The sequence below is a fragment of the Antechinus flavipes genome, chromosome 1 (genome assembly GCF_016432865.1).
Source record: "Antechinus flavipes isolate AdamAnt ecotype Samford, QLD, Australia chromosome 1, AdamAnt_v2, whole genome shotgun sequence".
In the NCBI taxonomy this organism is placed as follows: Eukaryota; Metazoa; Chordata; class Mammalia; order Dasyuromorphia; family Dasyuridae; genus Antechinus; species Antechinus flavipes.
In genome coordinates this window covers 184,241,659-184,267,869 of record NC_067398.1, presented here as the reverse complement: position 1 = coordinate 184,267,869, position 26,211 = coordinate 184,241,659, and the positions used below count along the sequence as shown (strand labels likewise).

The window sequence follows — 26,211 nt, the reverse complement described above, 5'->3', positions numbered from 1 at the left end:
AAACAAAACAATAAATGTTAAGTATACACTAAGAATATAAGCACTGTGCTAGAAAATAGGGCAAGATAAAGACTTAAGATGAGATACTCCCAAGTGTTTCCTGCCTCAAAAGAACTTGCAATCTGTGGGCACACACACAATACTTTACGATAATTATGTAAGAAAAAACAAAGATAAGGCACTATCACCATATATAATGGGCCTGATTATTATATATGCAGATTTCCCCAAGACCAAGTTCTTCCTCTGATAATATTAATGAAACAAAAAAAAAATGCATTTTAAGTCAGAACATCTCTGTTTGAATTCCAGCTGTTAACTGTTAACTTGTCTAATTCTGGGGCTATACCTCTCAATGAAGCCTGCAATTATACATATATATATATATATATATATATATATATATTTACTTCTCTGTTAGACTGTTTACTTTTCCTTCTTATTCATCCATCTCCATATCACCTCTCTCATCTTTCCACCTATTTCCATTCTCTGGGACCACTCTAGTTCAAATCCTTATCATTCTCACTTTGAAAACTCTAACAATCTCCTAAATGGTCTCCCTATTTCTAGTCTTGCCACCTTCCAACCCTTCCTTCCATATGTGCCAAAATCACTTTAAGACCTGACAATGTAGCACAGATCTTCAGGGGTTTCCCTTTTGTCTCTAGTTTAAAATAAAAATTTCTCAGACTGAGATCTGATGATCTGGCTACACAACTCACTTCCTCTTTCCAGACTTATTTCCTATTACAGCCTGAATCCCAGTCAATAGTTATTTGATGAATGTGCATCATATCCCCTGTCTTCAGGGTTTTTACATAAGTTATTTCTCATCTTGGAATCCCTCCCCCATTTGAATCATTACCAACTTCAAGGCTCAGCTTAGTACCACTAGAGTATTGGTGCTCTTTCCCTCTTTAAGTTATCTTGTATTTTCTTAAGTAAATTCACATGTTGAATTCCCTAATAGAATGTTAGCTCTATTAGGCCAGGAACCCTGTTTTTTTTTCTTTCTCTGTATCCCCATCTATGTTTTTATGTAGTCTGTTAAGTATAATTTAGCTTTCAATATCTTAGACCTGCACCACAACTATGTGTGTGTGTGTGTGTGTGTGTGTATAAATATACACACATAATAATTTTTATTGCTACACCATTGTAGATTGTGTTTTAAAGATTTTTCTCCTAAATTTGATTTCTTGACATTTACAGTACTTTAGTTTCCCATAATGTGGACACATGCTGATAAACATTTAAAGATTTTCCTGATTTAAGGTTCTGTGTTCAAGCCACAGCATCATCTAGTTGCTCCTAACCCTGATAATCATTCTCAATAAATCCATTGTTTGTGTTTTACCTTCATGTAATGCAGACTTTATTTTTGTCTTTCCTTGAATCCATAGCTACTGATATAGTATCTAGCATACAATAGATGCACGTTTTGTGAATTGACTCAAAAGAGGTGGTAGGGGATGGGACTAAATGTATAAGTATGGACATATCCTTTGGTTAGAGGTTAAGTTCTTTCTTTGTGTAGGAAAAAAGGGGGAAAAAATGGCAATAAGCTGGAGAGGATGCTTCCTTTTCCTCAGAGACTTGAATAAAAGTGAAAAGAATATGACACGGTTAAGGTGATTTTGAGGTATAAGGGCAAAAGAAAGCATTCATGGTAGATGATCTCAATTTTTTCAGTGAAATAGGAGATAAGGTAAATCAGTAAATCATGGAATGAAATATTTGATATCTAACAGTCAGTAAGGCCAAAGGATATTAGATAAGATGAATAGAAAAGGATCACAGATGGAGAATCATAAGACATCTTGGAAGCTATTTAAGTCTAATCTCTTTATTCTCTAAATGAGGAGACGGAGATTTAACGAGATTGGCACAATAGGTTGCCTTTCTCTGGAAGCACCGAAAAGCATGGAAGTAGGAAGAGAGACATTATTAGTAGTCTTTCCTCTTAGAAAGACTCTGTATTAATTTGTATGTACTTTGTATTTTCTTGGGTACATGTAGTTCCTTGATGATAGGATTATTTTGTTTGTCTTTGAATCTCCAGTAGCCTGAAAGCAAGAGGTAACAAAAGGATTTGGAGCTAGATCTCTAGCAATCGTCAAAGGAATTAAAAATATAATGGTCAAGTACTTCGTAAACTAAAGGATCAGAATGGCATAGAAAAGTGAAGCCAGATTGGAAGTGATGAACTGGGAGAAAAATGAAGAAAAAAAGGAAAAGAGAAAAACCAATAAAGATGGAAGTAGAAAAAAAAAACCTAATCAAAAAGGACACCAAAACTGAGATTAGCCTGACAAAGAAATAGATGAATATTATCTCCCAATTGTACGTTATGTTATGATGTTATATTATTAGGAAGATGGTGATTAATTCTTTTCCATCTTTTCTCAAAACAAAGTAAGAGAGGAAATGAATTTATACCCCCAAATGAGGAATTTAGGTTAAAGAGATACTTTTACTACCTACCAAAGGAAAGTCAGGAATTATATGAGCAAAATTACAAAAAAGTTTTCACACAAATAAAGTCAGACTTAAATAATTGGAAAAATATTAAGTGCTCTTGGATAGGCCGAGCAAATATAATAAAGATGACAATACTCCCTAAACTAATCTATTTATTTAGTGCTATACCAATCAGACTTCCAAGAAAATATTTTAATGATTTAGAAAAAATAACAACAAAATTCATATGGAACAATAAAAAGTCGAGAATCTCAAGGGAATTAATGAAAAAAAAATCAAATGAAGGTGGTCTAGCTGTACCTGATCTAAAATTATATTATAAAGCAGCAGTCACCAAAACCATCTGGTATTGGCTTAGAAATAGATTAGTGATCAGTGGAAAAGGTTAGGTTCACAAGACAGAATAGTCAACTATAGCAATCTAGTGTTTGACAAACACAAAGATTCTAAATTTTGGGATAAGATTTCATTATTTGATAAAAACTGCTGGGATAACTGGAAATTAGTATGGCAGAAATTAGGCAAGGACCCACACTTAACACCACATACCAAGATAAGATCAAAATGGGTCCATGACCTAGGCATAAAGAACGAGATTATAAATAAATTAGAGGAACATAGGATAGTTTATCTCTCAGACTTGTGGAGGAGAAAGAAATTTGTGACCAAAGATGAACTAGAGACCATTACTGATCACAAAATAGAAAATTTTGATTATATCAAATTAAAAAGCCTTTGTACAAACAGAACGAATGCAAACAAGATTAGTAGGGAAGTAACAAACTGGGAAAACATCTTTACAATTAAAGGTTCTGATAAAGGCCTCATTTCCAAAATATATAGAGAACTGACTCAAATTTATAAAAAATCAAGCCATTCTCCAATTGATAAATGGTCAAAGGATATGAACAGACAATTTTCAGATGAAGAAATTGAAACTATTACCACTCACATGAAAGAGTGTTCCAAATCACTATTGATCAGAGAAATGCAAATTAAGACAACTCTGAGATATCACTACACACCTGTCAGATTGGCTAAGATGACAGGAAAAAATAATGATGAATGTTGGAGGGGATGCGGGAAAACGGGGACACTGATGCATTGTTGGTGGAGTTGTGAACGAATCCAGCCATTCTGGAGAGCGATCTGGAATTATGCCCAAAAAGTTATCAAACTGTGCATACCCTTTGATCCAGCAGTGCTTCTATTGGGCTTATACCCCAAAGAGATACTAAAAAAGGGAAGGGGACCTGTATGTGCCAAAATGTTTGTAGCAGCCCTGTTTGTAGTGGCTAGAAACTGGAAAATGAATGGATGCCCATCAATTGGAGAATGGCTGGGTAAATTATGGTATATGAATGTTATGGAATATTATTGCTCTGTAAGGAATGACCAGCAGGATGAATACAGAGAGGCTTGGAGAGACCTACATGGACTGATGCTAAGTGAGATGAGCAGAACCAGGAGATCATTATACACTTCGACAACGATATTGTATGAGGATGTATTCTGACGGAAGTGGATTTCTCTGACAAAGAGACTTAATAATAAGTTTCATTGGAGAAATGATGGACAGAAACAGCTACACTCAAAGAAGGAATACAGGGAAATAAATGTGAACTATTTGCATTTTTGATTTTCTTCCCGAGTTATTTTTACCTTCTGAATCCAATTCTCCCTGTGCAACAAGAGAACTGTTCGGTTCTGCAAATATATATTGTATCTAGGATATACTGCAACATGTTTAGCATATATAGGACTGCTTGCCATCCTGGGGGGGGGGGGGAGGAGGGAGGGAGGGGAAAAAATGAAACATAAGTGATTGCAAGGGATAATGTCGTGTAGAAATTATCCTGGCATGGATTCTGTCAATGCGAAGTTATTATTAAATAAAATAAAATTTATTAAAAAAAAAAAAAAAAAAAAGAGATACTTTTAAAATAATTTGGAAATGATATGAAGAGTCTCCTTTTCACAGTTTTGGAAATGAGATATAATTTTATTTGTTTGACTTAAATATAATGTGCCAGTAAGGAGGAAATATGGCTTCAGGTCAATTTTAGATATACTTTCTAACCTAAACACCACATCCTTAAAAATCCAACACCTAAACACCACATCTTTAAAAATCCAATAAATGCCAACAAAAATTCAGTCAATTATGTTTGAGTACTTATTACATAGATGCTTTGTTTACTGGTAATGAGAAAGACTACTATTACATGTCCAATGGAAAGTTACAGCAATACTAAGAGGTCAATTCTAATATCATTATTAATGACCTAATAGAAACAAACCAAAGATTTATTAACTTTGTGTATTTCCAGCAAAACTGGAAAGATGAGCAAAAAAAAAAAAAAAATGAAAATGTCAGTTAGCAAAAGAAAATCAAATTAAATTTTTTTCAAATCAAGTCAGGTTTTCCTATGGGGTAGGGTGGAAGAGGAAAAGGGAGGGAGAAAGGTATAGAAACCCTAACATTAAAGAAGACATAAGAAATACATGGGAAAGTAGAAGTAATGATGACAAAAAAGAAATAATATGCAATAGGTTTTCAGACTTTTATAATAAAAATGCAGAATTCAAGAAAGAAAAATGAAGACCTGGTTCAGCTACAATGGGACATTATGGCATTAAGAAGAATACATGAAAAACAACTAATTCTGTATATATTTGCTGAAAGACACTGCCCACTTGTATTTATTACCAATCTACTTTCTCATTCTTAAGTAAGAAAAGCAAGATTGAAGGGTAACCAAAAGGCAACAAAAAATAATCAAAAGGAGTAAGTTATTGGAGCCAATTTTGGAATGCTTACTGAAATAATCCAAGGGACCAATCTCCTTCTCATCTTGACTCATCAGGTATTAGTGATTTTAAAAACGCTTCAAGCGTTGACTTTAAATGTTGGTAAAATAGAAGGCTCAAATGTCATTTAAAATATTATGTTTCAAAAGTAAATTATGAAAGCTGAATTTAGTTCAGTCCCTATTATATCACATATTCATCTTTGTCAAAATACCATTCATGATCATTTATGTTTTGTCATGTGGTCTCCTGAAACATAATCACTACATACTGGAAAAGGCTAATGTAATTTTCTTAACCTATAAAAAAGTTCTGGCTATGTCTCCCTCAGGATCAGATTAAGAAAAATTTGTATGATCTAAGAAACTATTGATGTTTGACAGCCAAAAATCAAGTTCTTTGAGAATGATAACCAATGTAAGAATTCTAAAACATCATTACTTTTTGCAAATAATCAAAAAGAAATTTACTAGACAGTACAGTAAAGGAAGATTGAATATGACCTAAGAAATGTTAAAAGTCATGGAATAAAAGATAAGCTATCCTTCAAAAGTGACAGTCATCACCTCATTCCTAAACAAAAAAAGGACGAAAGAAAGAAAGTGCAATACTTTAGATTAGGGTGGGGCCATAGGCCCATGAAATCACTTGTTGGCAACCACACGTGATGATGAGTTGAAAGTTAGGTATAACAATCTCTCACTGCTTGAGGTCTATAGGTTGATAATTTTGTGTGGTTCACAAATGATGTTATAAATATCGAATAGGTCCTTGACAGAAAAAAGGTTCCCCATCTCTACTTTAGATCAAAATCCTCTAATTTCTGTACTATACAAAGACCTCTTTAATTAGAAAGGGGGACAATTGTATAAATCCTTATCCATTTTTACTTAGATTTCTATTCTGGAATTTTCTAAGTGCTAAAGTGCTAGATAGCAAATTCAAAAACTCTTACTTTCCTTGTCTAAACAAAACCAAGTTACAATGAAGCATTTCTTTTCTTTTCTTTTTTTGCTGAAACAATTGGTCACACAGTTAAGAGATGTTAAGTATCTGAGGCCAACTTTGAATTCAGGTCCTCTGACTTCAGGGCTGGTGCTCTAACCACTATACCACTTAGCTGTCCTCAAAGCACAATGAAGCATTTCTTACTGGAAAACAAAACAAAACAAAAACAAAAAACAAAACACCAAAAACTTTCCCTTGAAAACTAAAAGTTTAGAATTATAGAAGGTTTGCTATTACAAGAATCATCAATGACACGGGAAACCAGAAGTATAGGATCCTGATTTCCTGGACTGTAGAAAAAGGATTCTAACAGTTTCAGAGGAAAGTTGTCACAAAATGATTCTAAGCGAAGAAAGAAAGACCAGGAGAACAATTTATACAATTAAAAAAATACTGTAAAAACAAATTTGAAATATTTAGGAATTTTGATCAATACAACGACTAACCATATTTCCAGAGGATTATTGATGAAACATGCTATCTACTTCCTGACAGACGTCATTGACTCAGAGTACAAATTGAGACTTTTTTTTCCCCTGGACATTGGACATATTTGTTGTAAGTGATTTGTTTTTCTTGCTTTATCAATTGGGAGGCAGAAAGGAAATGTAAAAGACAAAAAGGTGGATTTTGGTTAAATAAGAAACAAAATTAAAAAAAAATATATCATAGATCTGGAGTTAGAAAAAACCTTAGACCAGAGGCTACTTAGCCCAACCCTCTCACTTTACAGAGGAAACAACACCCAGACAGGTTAAGTGGCTTGTCAAAGGTCACACAGGTAATTAAGTGTCACAGGTGAGATTTGAATCAAATCCTCTGATTGGCTACCCAGCCCTCTTTCCATGCTGCTTCTTAGCCAAGAATCCAGTTCTGAAAGGGAAAGAGATCTGGACAGCTTGACAGGAGTTTTCTTTATTAAACTGTCTTCTTTAAAACATCACCATCCTTTGAAGCCTGTGGATCAAGGTTTGAATCCATGTTTGGCTGCTTTCTTCCAATGTGATCCTGAACAAATCAGTATCCTTTCTGCCTCAGTTTTCACATCTGCTAAATAATCAGATTAGATTATTTCAGATGGCTCTTCCCACCCTAAAATCTATGGTTACTTTCAGGTCAAAACTAACTGGCAAAAAAGAGGACATCCAAAGGCTAGTATTTAAATAGAAAGAAAAACACTACATACAGTACAAAGGACTAAATGTAGATAAGATCAAATGGTGGAAGAAGTAGAGAGAATGATAGTTTCTAATTCTGGGAATAATTTTTTAAAACAAATTTTTATTTATATCTTCTATTTTTTATAACCTACATTTCTTCCTTACTCCTATCCCTCCCTACAAGAATCATCCCATATAACAAAGACTTCTTTTATAAAGGAGAAAAAAACCCTAACAAAACCAATCAATATAGTGAAAAAAAAGTTTAACAAGATGTGCAATTTCCCAAACTTGTGGATTCTCCATCTCTGCAAAGTAATGGGGGAAAGGATCTTTTCTCATCTTCCATTTGAAGCCAAACTCATTTTTTGTATGATCTTGGAAATTTTTAATAATCAGTCATGGGGAAAAATAGTAAAACAAAATTGTCCTATGGTTTAAAAAGATTCAGGGAAGAACAGGTAGGATACTAGAGATTACAATTCTACAAACCATTCATGATTACTCTTTTGGGTTAGTCATTATTATTATTCTTGCCAGAGTATTAAATTTACCAATGCAATAAATAGTCTGGCGTGACTTGTTCTATAGTAGATCTTTGTAATAAAAAAAAAATCCTTTTAGTAATAATACATTTTCTATGTTTCTTTGAAAATTTGAGTTGGCTGATTAGTTCTTTATGCATCCCACACTGGTCTCTTTAAGTAACTTCATTTCTATAGACTTTGATATAAAGTTGGAAGATCTCCACTTGAACATATCTCTATAAAATTTGCAAACAATGCAAAGGGAGTAACATGTCCTAGTGACAGGTTTAGGAACCAAAAAAAAACTTCAAAGGTCAAAACATTGGGCTGAACCTAATAAGATGACATTTATAAACTTATAGGTTCAAAAGAGTCAAGTTCACAAACATAAGATGGAGATCAGTAGTTTTGCAGAAAAAAAGATATGGGTGTACATTTGTATGAAAAGCTAAATATGAACCTTCCAGGAAGAAGATGACAGTCTTGTTATACTTTCAGCTAGACAGATAATTTTTGAATTAATGTATTTAATTGTGGGTACCACAGTTTAGTGAGGTCACAGATAAACTGAAGGGCTTCTAAGAGAGGACAATCAGGATGACTGAAATGAAATCATGTCCTATGAGGACTGTTAGAAGGAACCAATGTTCAGCTTAGAGAAAAGATGACTGAGAGGGACATAAAGGCTGTCTCTAATTATATGAAGGACTTTCAAATAGAAGCAGGGTTAGACATATGTAGTATTGCTCTAAAATAAAGAACAAAAAGATGTAAAGAAGCAAATTTAGGGTGGCTGGTAGAAGAAACTTCTTAACAATCACGGCTTCATCGGTAACGTTGAAGCAAAAACTGACTACTTGTCAGGAATGTTGTAAAGGGGAGTCTTGTTCAGATATGGGTTGAAAGAGTTATTCCCTAAAGTTCTTCTCAACTTTGACATAAAACTGAATGTTTCAGATTTGAGATCCACAAGAATGAGGAGTTAAAAGGCTACATAAGTCTCCTTTCCCCTGGACTCCCAATTCCCTAAGACATAACAATATTGATATTAGGCCAATTAAAAAATTTTACAATGGCATCTAAGTATTCAAGTGAAAGCAAGGGGCAATCCATGCAGGAAATTTCATGGTTTTTTATTTTAAGAAATTTCTATAGACACCCCAATCTTCAGCTATCACTATTATGAACAGTCAGTAGCCATCAATATCAAGGCAAGATCTTCCACTAGCAAAAGGATTATAACTTGCTGAAGGCTCAGATGATTGTAAACAGTTTTTTTTAAAAAATGATGTATTTTTTAATTAAAATATGCAAATTTTTTAGACATAAGATTACTGCATACTTAACAATGTAGTGTTAAAAATAACTTTTATATGCATTAGGAAATCAAAACATTTGTGACTTGCTTTGTTGTGATATTTGTTTTATTGTGATGCTATGAATGAAACTTGCAATATCTTCAAGGTATGCTTCTATACATTCAATCTCTCTCTTTTTTTCTTTCTTTTCTTTTTGGTGGGGGGGAGCAAAGAAAAGGAAATGTTTTAAGGTTATATGAGAGATTATATATGAGAACCAAATGAGGAAACCATGTATACAAATCATTCCTATTTCTTAAACTTGCTTTTTTTTTTTTCATGAGCTCCTGTTCATCGAAATTATCCAATTAAACTTGGAATATCAGTGGGAAGGACAAGATGGTGGGGAAAAGGCAAGGACTCACATGAAATCTCCCAATTTCCTTCCAAATGCTTTTAAATATCACCTCCAAAAGAACTTTAGAGTGCCAGAACCCATGAAAGGGGAAGGTGAAACAATCTTCTAATCTAAGACAACTTAGAAGGTCAGCAGGAAAACTTAACTGGGATGAGAGTAAAGTGTACTCCAGCATGGCTGGGCCCAGCAAAACAAAGCAGGCCTTTGGGGTGATTGAATCAGCTGTAGCAGCATTGGCTTCTAGGACTCTTAGGCCATAGAAAATAAAGGGGAGGAATAACTGGTTGGGAAACTACAGGGATCCCTCTGCTGGCACTGGGTACAGGATTCTGTTGTATTAATCCATTTCACAGTCCTAGGTCATGGTCTCAGGATGAGGAGAACAAGCACACCAGAGCTTGAGTTTGCAGAGAAGCAGCCTGGTCATGGTTTCAAGGTAGAAAAGACTACCTGTGGTTGTTCATAGAATAAAGGAAAGGGCAGGAGAGCAATAATCATACCTCTCCTTCAATCACATCACCATAGAGAACTTTCCACCGATGAAGAGGAAATTAAAGAAATAATAAGGGGTTACTTTGCCCAACTTTATGCCAATAAATTTGATAACCTAAGCGAAATGGATGACTACCTCCAAAAATATAGGCTTCCCAGATTATCAGAGGAGAAAGTAAATTGCTTAAATAGTCCCATTTCAGAAAAAGAAATAGAACAAGCTATTTACCAACTGCCTAAAAAAAATCCCCGGGACCAGATGGATTTACATGTGAATTCTACCAAACATTTAAAGAATAATTAGCCCCAATGATTTATAAACTATTTGAAAAAATAGGGAATGAAGGAGTCCTACCAAATTCCTTTTATGACACAGACATGGTACTGATACCTAAACCAGGTAGGTTGAAAACAGAAAACGAAAATTATAGACCAATCTCCCTAATGAATATTGATGCTAAAATCTTAAATAAGATATTAGCAAAAAGACTACAGAAAATCATCCCCAGGATAATACACCACGATCAAGTAGGATTTATACCAGGAATGCAGGGCTGGTTCAATATTAGGAAAACTATCAGTATAATTGGCCATATTAATAATCAAATTAACAAAAACCATATGATCATCTCAATAGATGCAGAAAAAGCATTTGATAAAATCCAACATCCATTCCTATTAAAAACTCTTGAGAGTATAAGAATAAATGGACTTTTCCTTAAAATAATCAGTAGCATCTATTTAAAACCAGCAGTAAGCATTATATGTAACGGGGACAAACTGCAACCATTCCCAATAAGATCAGGAGTAAAACAAGGTTGCCCACTATCACCGTTACTATTTAATATTGTATTAGAAATGCTAGCTTTGACAATAAGAGTTGAGAAAGAGATTAAAGGAATAAGAATAGGCAATGAGGAAACCAAATTATCACTCTTTGCTGATGATATGATGGTATACTTAGAGAACCCTATACACCTGTCAGATTAGCTAGAGTGACAGGGAAAGATAATGTGGAATGTTGGAGGGGATGTGGGAAAACAAGGACACTGATTGGTGGAATTGTGAACACATCCAGCCATTCTGGAGAGCAATTTGGAACTATGCTCAAAAAGTTATCAAACTGTGCATACCCTTTGATCCAACAGTGTTTCTACTGGGCTTATACCCCAAAGAGATACTAAAGAAGGGAAAGGGACCTGTATGTGCCAAAATGTTTGTGGCAGCCCTGTTTGTAGTGGCTAGAAGCTGGAAAATGAATGGATGCCCATCAATTGGAGAATGGTTGAGTAAATTGTGGTATATGAATGTTATGGAATATTATTGTTCTGTAAGGAATGACCAGCAGGATGAATACAGAGAGGACTGGTGAGACTTACATGAACTGATGCTAAGTGAAATGAGCAGAACCAGGAGATCATTATATACCTCAACAATGATACCGTTTGAGGATGTATTCTGATGGAAGTGGATCTCTTCGATAAAGAGAGCTAATTCAGTTTCAATTGATCAAGGATGGACAGAAGCAGCTACACCCAAAGAAAGAACACTGGGAAATGAATATAAACTGCTTGCATTTTTGTTTTTCTTCCCGGGTTATTTATACCTTCTGAATCCAATTCTCCCTGTGCAACAAGAGAACTGTTTGGTTCTGCATACATATATTGTATCTAGGATATACTGTAACTTATTTAACATGTAAAGGACTGCTTGCCATCTGGGGGAGGGAGGGGAGGGAGAGAGGGGAAAAATCGGAACAGAAGTGAGTGCAAGGGATAATGTTGTAAAAAATTACTCTGGCATGGGTTCTATCAATAAAAAGTTATAAAAAAAAAAAAAAAAAAGATCACATCACCATAGATGAACTGAAAACATATAGACACCCAGAACTAATTCTGAGCATAGCAGCAAGAGAGGCCTAAAGCTTGGGACTGTATCCCTTCAAATCTGCTCCAGGAACAGAAAACAATTTTAATTCTGAATTATGAATCAAAAAACAGACTGGAAGAATGAGCCAATTAACAGAAAAAGAATCTTAACACAGAAAGTTTCTATGGTAACAGGGAAGATCAAAAGAAACTCTGAAGAAAAAAAGCAAATCAAAATTGCTATATCCCAAGCCTCAAAGAAAAATGTGAATTGCTCTGAGGCCCAAAAAGAATTTTTGAATTTTAAAAAGCAAATAAGAGGTTCAGGAAAAACTGAGAAATAGATATAGAAAAAATAATTTAACAATTATTGTGCAATCTGAAAGTCATGATCAAAATGAGATCCTAGACATTATTTTTCATTAAATTACTAAGGAAAACTGCCCTGATATTCTGGAAATACAGAGTAAAATATAAATTGAAATAATAGACTAATCACTTCCTGAAAGAGATCCAAAAATTTAAAACCCCTAGAAATATTATAACCAACTTCCAAAGCTCCCAAGTTAAGAAGAAAACACTGCAAGTTGTCAGAAAGAAACAATTAAAATACTGTGAAGCCACAGCCAGGATGGTCTATGTTAAAGAATCAGAGGGCTTGGAATATGATGTTCTAGAACAGTGGTCCTCAAAGTGTAGTCCAAAGAATTGTTGGGGTCTCTGAAACCCTTTTAAAGGGTCTGCAAATTCAAAATCATTTTTTATTTCTAATATAGTAAATAGCTATAAATATAACCCATGTGAACCATGATCCTCGATAGATTTTTAACATGAAGATACTGAGAACAAAAGTTTGAGAACCACTGTTGTAGAGTTTAGATAACTAGCCAAGTGACGCTGGGAAGCTGCTTGAACTTTCCCAATTTCCCTTGAAAAGCACATGAAACCAAGCCCCTGAACAGAGTCTAACAGAATGAAATCACTCTCCAACTCAAAATAGATTTGAAGGACTTTTGTCAGTCTTACAGGTGTTCTGCCCAGCTCAGATGCTTTTTGGGAAAGCCAAAGAGAGGGTCTTAAATACAGCAGATCAGCAACTGAGTAGCAGAGCAAACCACTGGGGAAGTCTCCAATCCCAGCACAAAACCCAAAACTGCCAGCCCACAAAACCAGACTGCTGTCTGGAGAGAACAGGCAGAGTAACCTCCTGAGTAAGACACCAAACACAAGAGGCTCCTCTGTTCAAAGCCAGCCAAAGTTCAGTCACAAGAAGGTTGGGGTAGCGACCTCTGTTCTCAGGAGCAGAGCTCAAACTTAAAAGTTACAAAATAGGAGAAAGAAAATGAGCAAGAAACAGAAAAGAACCTTAACCACAGAAATCTACTATGGTGAAGGCATACAAAACAACAACTCAGAAGAAAACAAAATGCCCACATGGGAAATCAAAGGGTGACATGAATTGGTTTCAAACACAAAGAGGCTTCTTGGAAGAGCTGACAAAGGATTTTAAAAAGGCAAATAAGAGAAGAAGAAAAACTGGGAAAAGAAATGAGAAGTATGCAAGAGAGAGTCAACAGCTTGGAAAAGGAACTACAAAAACTGACTGAAGAAAAACAATTCCTTAAAAAAATATCGATAAAAACAACACCTTAAAAAGAATTAAAAAGAGATGAAAAAACTAATTGAAGAAAATAAAACTAGAACTGGGGAAATGGAAACTAATGACTTTATGAGAAATCATAGAGAAACAAGGGAAAAAAAAAAAAAACAGAAGAAAATGTAAAATGCCTCAAAAACAGCTGACCTAGAAAATAGATCCAGGAGTGACAATTTAAAAATAATTGGTCTACCTGAAGGACATGACCAAAAAACAAACAAAAAAAGAGCCTGATTAGCATTCTTCAAGAATCAAGGAAAACTGCCCTGATATAGTTGATTCAGAGGGCAAAATAGGCACTGAAAGAATCTAATGACCATCTCCAGAATGAGATGGCAAGGAAAACCCCAAGAAACATTGTTGCAAAATTCCAGAATTATAATCTCAAAGAAAAAATACTGCAAGCTGCCAGACAAAAGCAATTCAAGTATTAAGGAGCAACAGTCATTTACCTAGGATCTGACAAGTCTACAATACAGGATCAGAGGGCCTGAAGTAGCATTTTCTGGAAAGCAAAGGACCTGGGATTATAACCAAGAATCAACTACCCAGAAGATTCATCATCATCTTTCAGGAGAGGAAATGGATCTTCAATGAAGTAAGAGATTTTTAATCATTTCTACTGAAAAGCCCAAAATTAAATAGAAAATCTGATCTTCAAACACAGGATTCAACAGAAGCATAGAAAAATATACAAGAAAGGAAAAAACACAATGCATATTACTTAAAGGTTAAATTGTTTTCATCCCTAGATGAGAAAATGATACTTGCAATTATCTTTTATTAGGGCAGTTAGAGGGAACAGATATATAGAAGACATGGTTATAAGTTGATTCTGATGTGATGATATCAAAGAAAAAGACATTACGAGGTAGAAAAAGGACTATATTGGGAGAAGAGAAAAGGAGAGATAAAATGGGATAAATTAGATCTTATGAAGAGGCACAAAAAAACCTATTCCAAGACAAGGAAATAAGGGAGAGTGATGAGCATTGTTTGAAGATTAATCTCATCAGTTTGGGCTCAAAGAGGGAACAACACAGAGAAGGGGGGGGGGGGAAGGACTGGGTAGAAAGGAGGATCAAAACACTAGAAGAAAATAATGAGAGGAGTTTAAATTATGACAAGAATCACCTACCTAGCAAAACTAAGTATAATCCTTCAAGGAGAAAAGATTTATAATCAACGAAATAGAGGAATTTCAATATTCTTGATGAAAGACCAGAGACATGATCCTCTTCAATAATGAGATGAAACAAACCAGTTCCAATAGAGCAGTAATGAAATCAACCAGCTACATCCAGCGAAAGAATTCTGGGAAATGAGTGTGAACCACTACATAGAATTCCCAACCCCTCTATTTTTGTCCGCCTGCATTTTTGATTTTCTTTACAGGTTAATTGTACATTATTTCAAAGTCCGATTTTTCTTGTGCAGCAAAATAACTGTATGGACATGTATACATATATTGTATTTAACATATACTTTAACATATTTAACATATATTGGTCTACCTGATATCTGGAGGAGGGGGTGAGGGAAAGGAGGGGAAAAACTGGAACAAAAGGTCATTGCTGAAAAATTACTCATGCATATATCTTGTAAATAAAAATATATATTATATATATATATATACACCCACACATTCTTTACTTTTCTTATTTTGGTCTATTTCTCCCCTCCCTCCCCCCACACACAACATGACTAATATGGAAATATATTTTGCATATATACTACACATATATAATCTATATCAAATTTCTTATCTTTTTTCTGAAGGGTGAGATGAGGGAAGGAGACAATTTAGAACTCAAAATGTAACACTTTTTTTTTCCCTTTCTTTTTTTGGGGGGGAGGAGGAGGAAGAGGCAATGGGGTAAAGTGACTTGTCCAGGTTCATATAGCTAATAACTGTCTGAGGCCAGAATTAAACTCAAATCCTCCTGAGTCTCTAAAGCCAGTATTCTAACTACTGTGCCAACTAACTGGCCTGGTATTCAAAATTTAAAATAAAAAATAAAATTAAAAATTGGCTACATGTAATTAGAGGAAAATAAAATACTAAATAAAAAAAAGTTTAAAATGGGGAAAAAAGAATATTAGTGTTAAGAGAAAATATAACAACATTTCTAGATATTAAAAAAAAGGAGATGTACCATGTAAGCAGGTTATATGACTTTACTAGATTTAACAATATAAAGTGTCATTCAATGATTTTGCATATTAGGAGATTTAAAAGTTGATATGATATAAGTGAAAATGGGTTAAAATCTTATACTATCTTTTACTTTAAAAAAGTTCTAAGAAAACAGTTCTTAAACACCAAAAGTTCTACAATACTCATGGCAAATAAAATAAGCATTATTAAGATAATTTTTGATGGGACAAATTCTCCAAAGAAAAGGAGTAGATGGAACAACTTTAGATTGATCTAGCTTAAATTTTTACCTGCACTACTTGTTCTAGATTACAAGTCTGAAAGAGCTAATATATCCCTAATTATAGGGTATTTAATTCTCTTTTCTTTTACAAATAAAATGAAATTTATTAAATTGATTTATCCTGCTATTAGAGTAAATGGTGATAAGTAGACAATGCTGGAATAAATTGTTCTACATAGGAAAGACTTTTTAACACACTGTGGAGTACTTCACTTTGTATATTAATAGCATTTTTTTCCCTGTCAAATTATCATTTTCATATGGAACAATCTGTATTCAACACTCCTCCACCCCAATACCAAAGTTACAGATGTAAAAACACAGCCAAATGATTAAGTTTGGAAAAAGCAGAATGATATAAGGGCAACAAAGCCAAAAGACCAAGGATTATATGATGTCTCTGTCACTTAGCCATATGGCTGTTTAATATTGTTTAGCCTCAATTTCTTTATCTGTAAAATGGGGATTGCTCACACTATTTATGCTAAAAGATTGGAAAGAATTCTTGTTCTTTGTGAAAAGGCTTTGTAAATGCTATTAGCTCTACACCTCAAAGTAATTAAAAAAGCAAGGAAAATGACCAATAATTTTAAAAATATTTATAGGGGAAGCCTATCAATTGGGAAAGGGATGAACAAATTACAGAAGATGAATGCAATGGGATATTACTGTTAGAAGAAATGATGAGCAGGTTGATTTCAGAAAAACCTTGAAAGACTTAATATGAATCAATACAAAGTAAAGTAAGCAGAATCAGAAGAACAATTTACACAATAACAGTAATATTATAAAGATCAACTTTAGGAACTCTGATCAACATACTATTTATATTCTGATAGAGAACTGATAGACTTTAGAGTGTAAATCAAAGAATATTTTCTTCTTCTTTTTTTTTTTTGGACACAGTGCAGGAGTTTTTTGTGCACTGCTATACATATTTGTAATTGATTTTCTTTTTCTTGCTTTTGCAATGGATAAAAGTAGGGGAGAGGGAAGGTGATGCAATGGATACAGTTCCAGGCCTTGAATCAAAAACACCAGAGTTGAAATCTGACTTCAGACACTTATTAAATTAAAAAAAAAGTATCAACAACAACAAGAAGAAGAACAACAAAAACCCTTCCTATGTCAATGAGAAATCTCCAATCACAATTTAACAGAGGATCCTTATTTGCAAGCCAGATATCAATTTGAATTTATTTGAATGCACTTCCTATTTGAAGTTTAGTAGGTTTTCATACTTTGCCCAAAACTTATGAGTTATAAAATAGCATTTATTTCATCTTCTAATGTAATTTAAAATAAATTATTTGAATATATTAAAAAATGCTTTGTAAACTATACTATGTAAGCACATGCTATTTAGTAGTTTAATAGGAATTAAAAACAAAAAGTTGACATAATTAGAAAAATATCACAAAGCTAAACAAATACTATAAAACCAGTTTACTGAATAAGGCTCAAAAAATAATATATAATTTGTCCAAAGACATACTCACCATCACAAGAAACAGCAACATAATTTCCTAGATTATCTGACATATGTTGCATCACATTTCTGTCCTTCTTAAGACCAAGAAATATCCAATATTCTACCACGGCTCCAAGTATCTCAATCAACAGATAAGCCATTTCATTTTTGAAAGCCTAACAAATGAAAAAAATTACTTTTAAAAAGGCCATAAGATGTTCAGAAAAATATATTAATCATGTGTATACTATTTAAAAATTCTCTGTGGGAAGTAATCTTGAATTTTAATTTTTGACATGCCAAAAGTCAAATAGCTAACACAGATACATAAGACATGATAAAAATAGGTATAAACTTCTCTATCCTTGAGTTTGCTCTACAGATTATTTGGAAAGAGTACAGGAAACCAATATTGTTAGTATTCTATAAGATCTCAGTAAACATCAAAGACATGTTTGGTTTCAGCTCTTACAGTATATTTGTGACTCTAGATCTGAGTTACTAAGAACACACAGTCTGCATTGAAAGGAAAGAACAGGCTTTGTAATCTCTACTATTTCTCTCAAACTGTGTCCACAAACAGAACCAAACTTTATTTCTTTGTAATACATAATTTATAGGAATATAATTAGGAAATGAGGGCTTTAAAAAAAAATAATTGTTTTTATTCTAAATTTAACACCATAGAAAATAAGCATTTTTAGACACAAAGTAAAACATACAGAGAACTATATACCAAAGTACCCATCTCTATCATGTAGTTTGCTAAAAATAAGTTGTGAGAAATAGAAATTAAGTCTTCAAACAAAAGAACTCTGTAACTGAAAAAATATATTGAGTCTTCTCAACCAATGGTTAGATCCATCCCGACCATCATGAATGTCTATGGAGAGTTAATAGTGGAGAAAAGGAAAATATAAATATTGATTGATTTTTGCCCTTTTGAAATTCTGGTAGTAATAGTCAAGTCTTATCACTAGAACTTGGTAAAAGTGTACTTTATTCTTTATAATGAAATTAAGAACCAAGGTGCAAGGTTAACTCAGGTTCAGAAAACACTAAATTGATTCAAATTTTTAAAAAATCAATCTTCTTTTCTATCAAAATACTTCAGGTTCTTTGTAAGAAAGTAAGATGATGACATGGTTAACTTCTTTTTGCTTTCTATATTTGGTAAAGAATATCCACAGTAACTATCATATATTAAGAGTTTTATAAAATGCTTGATGTTTGACAGACTGAAAAATCCCTCATAATTTTATGAGTTTAAAATGACTTGCTCTGACCTTTCTCTTCCCTGATTAGGCAGATTCTGCTGGTAGGATGTTTTTCATAACTGAGTGCTGTTTCTTTAGGCTACCAAAACCCATCATCCTCCAGTGTCCAAGCTGACTGTTCAAATTGGCTTTTTTAATGGTGATGGTAAAGTGTGAATGTTGTTAACATTTTTCTTTTTCGTCTCACACACACACACATGCGCATGTGCGCCTTATTAAGGGTTTTTAACATGGGATCAATGAACCTGTTTTTTTTTTAAATAACTATACTTCAATTTAGTTTCTTTTGTAATCCTATATAGTTTATTTTATGCCTTTAGGGAGGCAGCTGGTACTACAGCAAACAGCACGCTCTATCTTGAGGCAGGAAGAATGGAGTTCAAATTTGACATCAGATATCTGATAGTTCTGTGACCCTGGGCAAGTTATTTAATGTGCTTACTTCAATTTTCTCCACTATAAAAATATTAACTGTAAAAACCATTAACATTGGCCTGGCATGTAGTAGGCACTATGTAAAAGCTTATTTCTTTCCCTTCCCATTCAAAAAATATTTTTCTGAGAAGAGGTCTATAGGCTTCATTAGGTTGATGATACTGAAAAAGTTCAGAATCTTTGAAACTATGGTAGTTAAAAGGTGTAGGAGTTGGTTCTAAGACATGTGAAATTCATGTACCAGGTCCCATAACCTGCCTAGGGATAGCACTGGTCAAGGTTTCAAGCTCTAATATCATGTATGCTAATAAAAGCCATTGATCTTATAAAAGGGAACATTTTTAACTCAAGGATCTTTGTTCCCTTTTGTTATAACTAGTTCTCTTGCTTGAGGTTGTGGGAAGAACCATGTCATGAATAATATAGATAATGGACAGTTATATATTTTTCTTCAATTTAAGACTTCCTTTTAGTCATTTAGATCAAAACTGATGTTCACACAGACATTAAGAGCCATTGGGAGTATTTGACCCCAGGTCTTCTTCTAGCATGATGAACATTGGGTACATTGAAATCATTTACACATGTCATTTATGTTGAAATATTTGCACATTGGATATACATATTCTAGAAGCTGCTTTGGGGGAAGCAACTGTAACAGTGGAATTGGATTGGAATACCAGCTCTGCTGCTTACTTGCTGTATGTGCCATTGGGCCAGTCACTTAAAGTCTCTGAGCCTCAGTTTTCTCATTTATGAAATAAGAGACTTTACCAGATAACCCTTTGGTATGTTCCAGTTCTAAATAAAAAATCCAGAAGAAAACACAATGCAACAAACAAAATGGTTCATTTGCTAAATGCTACATCTAAATCTGGGAAAATTTGCCAATATCCTAGTCATTCTATTATTCTGCTTACTGTCTATCAGTGCTAACTGGAGCTGTACTTTGAGAACACAATGAAAATTGATGTTCATAGTTGTACATGAAACTTTTGCAATATTCTACATGGCTCTTGAATTACTGAGGAAAAAGAATAGTGAACACGGAAAAACAGCATAGTGAAGAGAGAAGAGTCCTGGAAGATAGGAAGTCCTGGGTTCAGATTCTGCTTCTGACATTTTGTGAACTATACATCATGGCAAGGAGTTAACCTCATGGAAGAAGTTATCATCTAGAAGAAATCAAAAGTTCTTAATATAGAAGTGTGGTTCAATAAAATTTTGTTATCGAGTATGTTAACCAAAATACCGAATAATAATAGCTAGAATAGTTAATAAACCAGAGCAATACCAAGTAAAATGTTTGCCATCTGACCAGTTAATAGGATAACCTTACTTGCACAACCTGAGTTGTTTTGTTAAAATTAAGTGTAAAAATAAACTTAACCATCATCATCAAAGTACACATTTCAAAATAAAATAACAAGATTATACATAAAACCAAGAATTGCTGTGATGTAGTTTATTTTGAGTATATATTGAATTTAATATAACAGTAACAATCTTACCCTGATTTTTTTGTGTCCCCTCCAAATATCCTTTTGCTTCTGTTTTTTTATTTTTATTGATGCTCTTTTTAAAAAGCTGCATTTCTATACAACTCATTAGTCCATTTCCCCAAGCTATATAGGAAACCTTCCTTATAATATAAGCAGTAAAACAAATCGATATACCAGCCATATACCAGCTTGTTTTCAAAACACTTTCAACAAGCATTTCAGCTGATTTCAGAACAATCCTGTGAGAGAGGTAGGCAGATACTACCATTGCTATTTTATAGACAGAATAGGAAACTCAGAATAAAAGGGATTTGATAGCATGTCTTTCTTTGATAGTAAAGAGGTGTGATTAAAACTAAAACATGTCTTTACATTTCTAATCCAGGTTCTTTCCATCCACCCTCATGTATGAGCTCACACCAGGCTGCTAAAGATAAGAGCTTCACTAGTACAACAAAATGGATTAAGACAATAAGTTAATGTACTGTCAATCCTTTCAAAACAATAACAGAAGATGACATTTATACTATACTTGAAGATTTACAGACATTTTAATGAACATTATTTCATTTCATCTTCACATTAAGCAGTAAAGATTCCTTGCTTTACAGATGAGAAAATTAAGGTCCGGTTACGTTAAGGGATTTGCCCATGGGTTACACAGTTTCTAAATGTCTGAGGTAGGATTTGAACATAATAGAGTTTTAACATAGGAAAGTGTGGGTTGCAGCAGAAAAATCCATAATTAGGAGTTTGATAACTGTGCCATAATTAGAGCTCTATCACAGAATAGCAATGTGGATTCTGCTAAGTGACCATATTTCTGAAGCTCAGTTTCCCATTTGTAAAATAAAGAGGTTTAACTAGATAATACTTAAGATGCTCTGTAAAGCATAATTTTATTTCCTTTCACTGTAGCAAGATAAGAATATGAAGGAAAAGATATTATAGGAATTTTAAAAAAGATGGCAGCCAACATTAGATCATCATTTTACAGTTGGAAGAGAGCTCAGAGGCTATTTAGTACAAATCTCTTCATTTATAGGTGAAGAAAGAAGCTAAGGAAGTAACTTGGTCAAGATCATACAAAAGTAGAAAGTATCAGAGAAAGGATATAAACCCAGGTTCTCTGACTCCAGAGTGTGATTCTATCCATTGCACCATACTGCCTCCTCTTTCTTACCAATAATTATTTTTTAAAAAAGAAAAGAAAAATCAATTGTTGGCGAGTTGAAGGGACATTTATAGGCATATAGTCTCATTTGGTTTCCTTGTGTTCAGAAATTTTCGAGTTACCCCTGTGTATTGTATAAAGATGTCCCAAGGAGAAATGATAAAAGACAAGCTACTAAGCTTTGTAGTTGTAGACCATGTTGAATTTGCAGTTCCTTTTAAAATAAGAGACACACCCCACCTCTGCCCTTTGCCAAGGAAAGCCCAAAGCACTCTCAGATTCATGACAATGAAATTCACTTGCCACAATGTCATTTGGCAAGACTGGCTGATTGACATTATGACAAAACAGCATTAGCATAAACTGAGGACTTCTGTTTAGCTAATGACTTAAATTGAATGCTTCAATGCTGTAAATCAAGAAACAAAATGCTTTACCCTACTGAAAGTGATGTCTATGAACATGCATGGAATTCTTTAAATTGAAAACTGCCAAAGAGACTGAATTAAGTACAAGAATGAGTCTGGCAGTGAAAATTAACTTAATAGGAAAAGTTCATATGAATAAAAAATCCTAATCAAGCCTTAAGAAATAAAATACTTATATGAAATGTTTAAGGCCAGTTCTCTAATATCTAATAATACTATAATGTACGTGGCAGTAACTGCTAAACAAATATGTTGCTCTTGTTTATAAAGTGTAATGAAAATCTTCAAGCTAAGTACATAAAATCTGTTACTATTTACAACTTTAGACTGCTTTCTAAGCATTTTCACATTGGTAGTAGTAGTCCTTTGGTGATTTAGTAAACTGTGAAAAATGCTGTGGTCTATATTATTGTCTTCAGATATAATGAGCAGTTTCATCTAATACAATCAAATGGAAGAAAGGAAGAAATGTTCCACAAAGTGAAAAGACCTTTTTATCTATAATGATTTTAGCATTTAAAAAAAATAAATGAAAGGCAGATTAAGCTGAGCAAGCACTTGATAATCTATAAAGAAGTTACCAGCATCCTCTCATTTAAAGATGAGAATACTATATTTAGTTATAGTTATAATGAATGTTTTCTGTTCCTGTACTCTTGTGCAACCATGCTTCTTTTTAAGCCAGACACACACACACTGAGAGTGCCTACTCACTAGTTTCAACTGTCACATAGTAAGGGGCCTGAGTCCCCAATTATTCTGTAGTAAGAACAGCTGAATCACAAGACTGTGGCCAGGACAAGGGGACAAGGTACAGAGAATACACTATGTACTTTTTTGCAGAGCAAATTCCCTTTTTAGTCTCTGAATCTTAGAACACATGCCAGGAGCCAATTAAAAACAAATCAAAAACAAAAACCACACGGCTATTTAAATCATATCTCTGACAAGTGTCTAAATGAAATTCTAAAATTAATAGCAAACTAGTGCTCAGATATCAAACTAGCATTATTCTACTCACCTTCTACTGTCCCTTGCCCTAAATCTGGTCAACCAACTGATATTATTAAATAATAATAGCTAACATTTATATACCGTTTACTATGTGACAGGCATTGTGCTGAGTGCATTATAATTATTGTCTCACTTGACTTGCACAATAACCTTGGTAGGTATTATTATTGTATGACACCCCATGCCTCAACCCCCACTTTTCACTCTCTGTTATGGCTGGATATGTGTATCCAGATGCAAAAAAAATTAAAATTAAGGCACATATATTTTAGACACTAAGGAGTCAGGACTGTAACAAGGAGGTACCTAATAAATTCAAGTTTACCTCACATAAAAATTCCAAATAAACTAATGAATAGTAAAGTCTATAATATAAATATATAAGTTTCTGAAGTTGAACAAGGTCAGTAACACTTAAAGCTGGCTGACCTGTAACTGTTGCCTTTTCATATTTTCTTGGCAACATAAATAAAGCTTTTTAGTAACTGTATAACATTAGGATGAATATCCTAAAGGGAGATTTTTGATGTATATCAAGGATCTGAGAGAGCTGAAATCACACTGAAGGAGACCTCATATTAGGCTGAGGCTAAGCCTCAGATCTTCTATGAGGGAATAAAGAGATCCAAAGCTTTCTATATTATCACTCATTATTTAGAAATTTTCCTATTAATTTGAAAACTTGCCATTTGAGGCACAAATAATAGGACATCTAGATAATGTTCAGTAGTTGAAAAATAGTTTTGTTATATATTTATTTTATGAACAAGCTTAGATGTGTTATTACTGAGAGTATTCTTCATGGAGGTCTAGTGCACCCTAACCACATATCTTGTACTGCTCATACAAGCAACATCACTCACCTTTGAGGCATGACCCCAGGAGGAAACAAGACTCATTTGGGATATGCCTGAAATTCCAGACAAATATCATTCATTGCATATTTCTGCTTCCATATCCATAATTTGTTATCTCACTAATATGAAGTAGAAAAATTAAGGGAATATTATGCCATCATATTTCTGGTATTATCAATTATTTTGTATATATTTCAATCCTTCAAGAATACTTATAATTTCATCTTGGAGTAATTGTCTACCACTGCAGCCTGAATGGCATCTCTGCCTTAATCAGTGGATTTGGGGGGTGCGATGGTTTGAAAAATCCATCTTCTGGTGATGAAACCCTTAAAATGTACCCCCTTTTTTGGACAAGAGACTTTTTGTTTTGGGGATCACATTAGATATCTTACTAAATATGTAGAACCTGCCAGAGATTGTGCTTTGTTAAAACAATCTCTGACAATATATAATCACCTCCATTTATTAGAGGAGGGATATTGAAAATGCATTAGATATTTAGGATGTTATATATCTCATTTACTTCATTACTCTCTTGGGATTCTACTCCACTTTGGATGAATGGTTACCTCTGATTGAAAAGTTTAAATGTTCAACTAGAATCTCAAACTTTTTAAAACAATTTGAGCTAAATACAATGTCTTCCCTGAAGTCTTTATAATAGAATGCAATGTTGGATTTTGGATCATAAGACCTGTGTTCAAGTCCCCATTCAGGCTCTTATTGGCTATACCACTTTTATCATGGCATTTCTACAACATGTAGAACATGTTTTTTTACCTATGAAATTGGTATAATATATACCACCTTTACAGTAACAATTCTTAGGATCAAGTGAGATACCTCATATCAAACACATCATGAGTTAAGTAGTATCTAAGTGTAAAACATTACTGTTAAAATGTATTTTGGTGAGATAAATGAGTGAGTAATGGTTTTCTTTATTAGTCATGAAAATTGTATTAATGTATTATAATTTGGTTTAAGGAAGCAGATGACATGGACTGACAGATACATATGTTTCTATATTCTCTTTTCATACAACTCATAGGTAAATAAAAATCTAATAACAGAGTCTGCCTTGGACTGCCTGAAGTCCTATGATGGTTCAGACTCAAATTCCTATCTCTTACCTTTAAATGTTAATAAAATGTCCTGTATTTTTTTAAAAGTCAGATAAAGTCGTCAGTATTTACATAAGGTTTTAAGGTTTGCAAAAACCTCAACAAATAGTTTCATTTTATCATCACAAAAATCCAATGGGGTAGGTGTTATTATTATTATCCCTATTTCATAGATGAGGAAATTGGAGGAAGACAGAAGTAAAGTGACTTGCCCAGAATCACACAATTAATAAGAGTTTGAGACCTGATATAAACCCAAGTCTTCCTGATTTTTCCTATTTGAATTTAATTTCTTAAGTTCACTGTGGAATTAATGTGATCGTATTAATATCAACACCAATTCTAGAAGACTGGCTGAGAGCTTGGTATAACAAATAGCCCAGATTCTATATAGTTGTTATCTTTGAAATGTAAAAAAACCATGTGACTATAAACAGCCTTCTCCATGAAGAGTTTTTCTCATGAAAAGAAACAAAACAGAATGAGAAGACATGGATGAGTTAAAATCTGCATCATTAGAAGAAATATTCACATAAGATAAAATTTTAGTCCCAGAAAGTCATCTTCTTAAAAAAGGATGAGAGGGGAAAAAAAAAAGCAATTCAACAAAACTTTAAATATATATGTATAAACACACACACACATATAAACATATACACATGCATACATATATGTGGAGACACAAAGAGAGACAGAGACAGAGGGAAGAAGGAAGAGAGACAGGGAAAAGGGAAGAAGAGAGAAAGAGAGAGTTTGACAGTA

The 26,211-nt window shown here is 33.6% G+C and overlaps 1 protein-coding gene across 1 annotated transcript in view; it reads right to left on the bottom strand.

Annotated features, from left to right (window-relative positions):
* SLF1 (SMC5-SMC6 complex localization factor 1) overlaps window positions 1-26,211 on the bottom strand; it is a 64,467-nt gene that overhangs the window by 13,196 nt on the left and 25,060 nt on the right. The window contains exon 11 of the mRNA XM_051993813.1: window positions 17,664-17,811. Coding sequence (XP_051849773.1) covers window positions 17,664-17,811 — 148 coding nt within the window. The remainder of the gene's footprint in view (window positions 1-17,663; window positions 17,812-26,211) is intronic.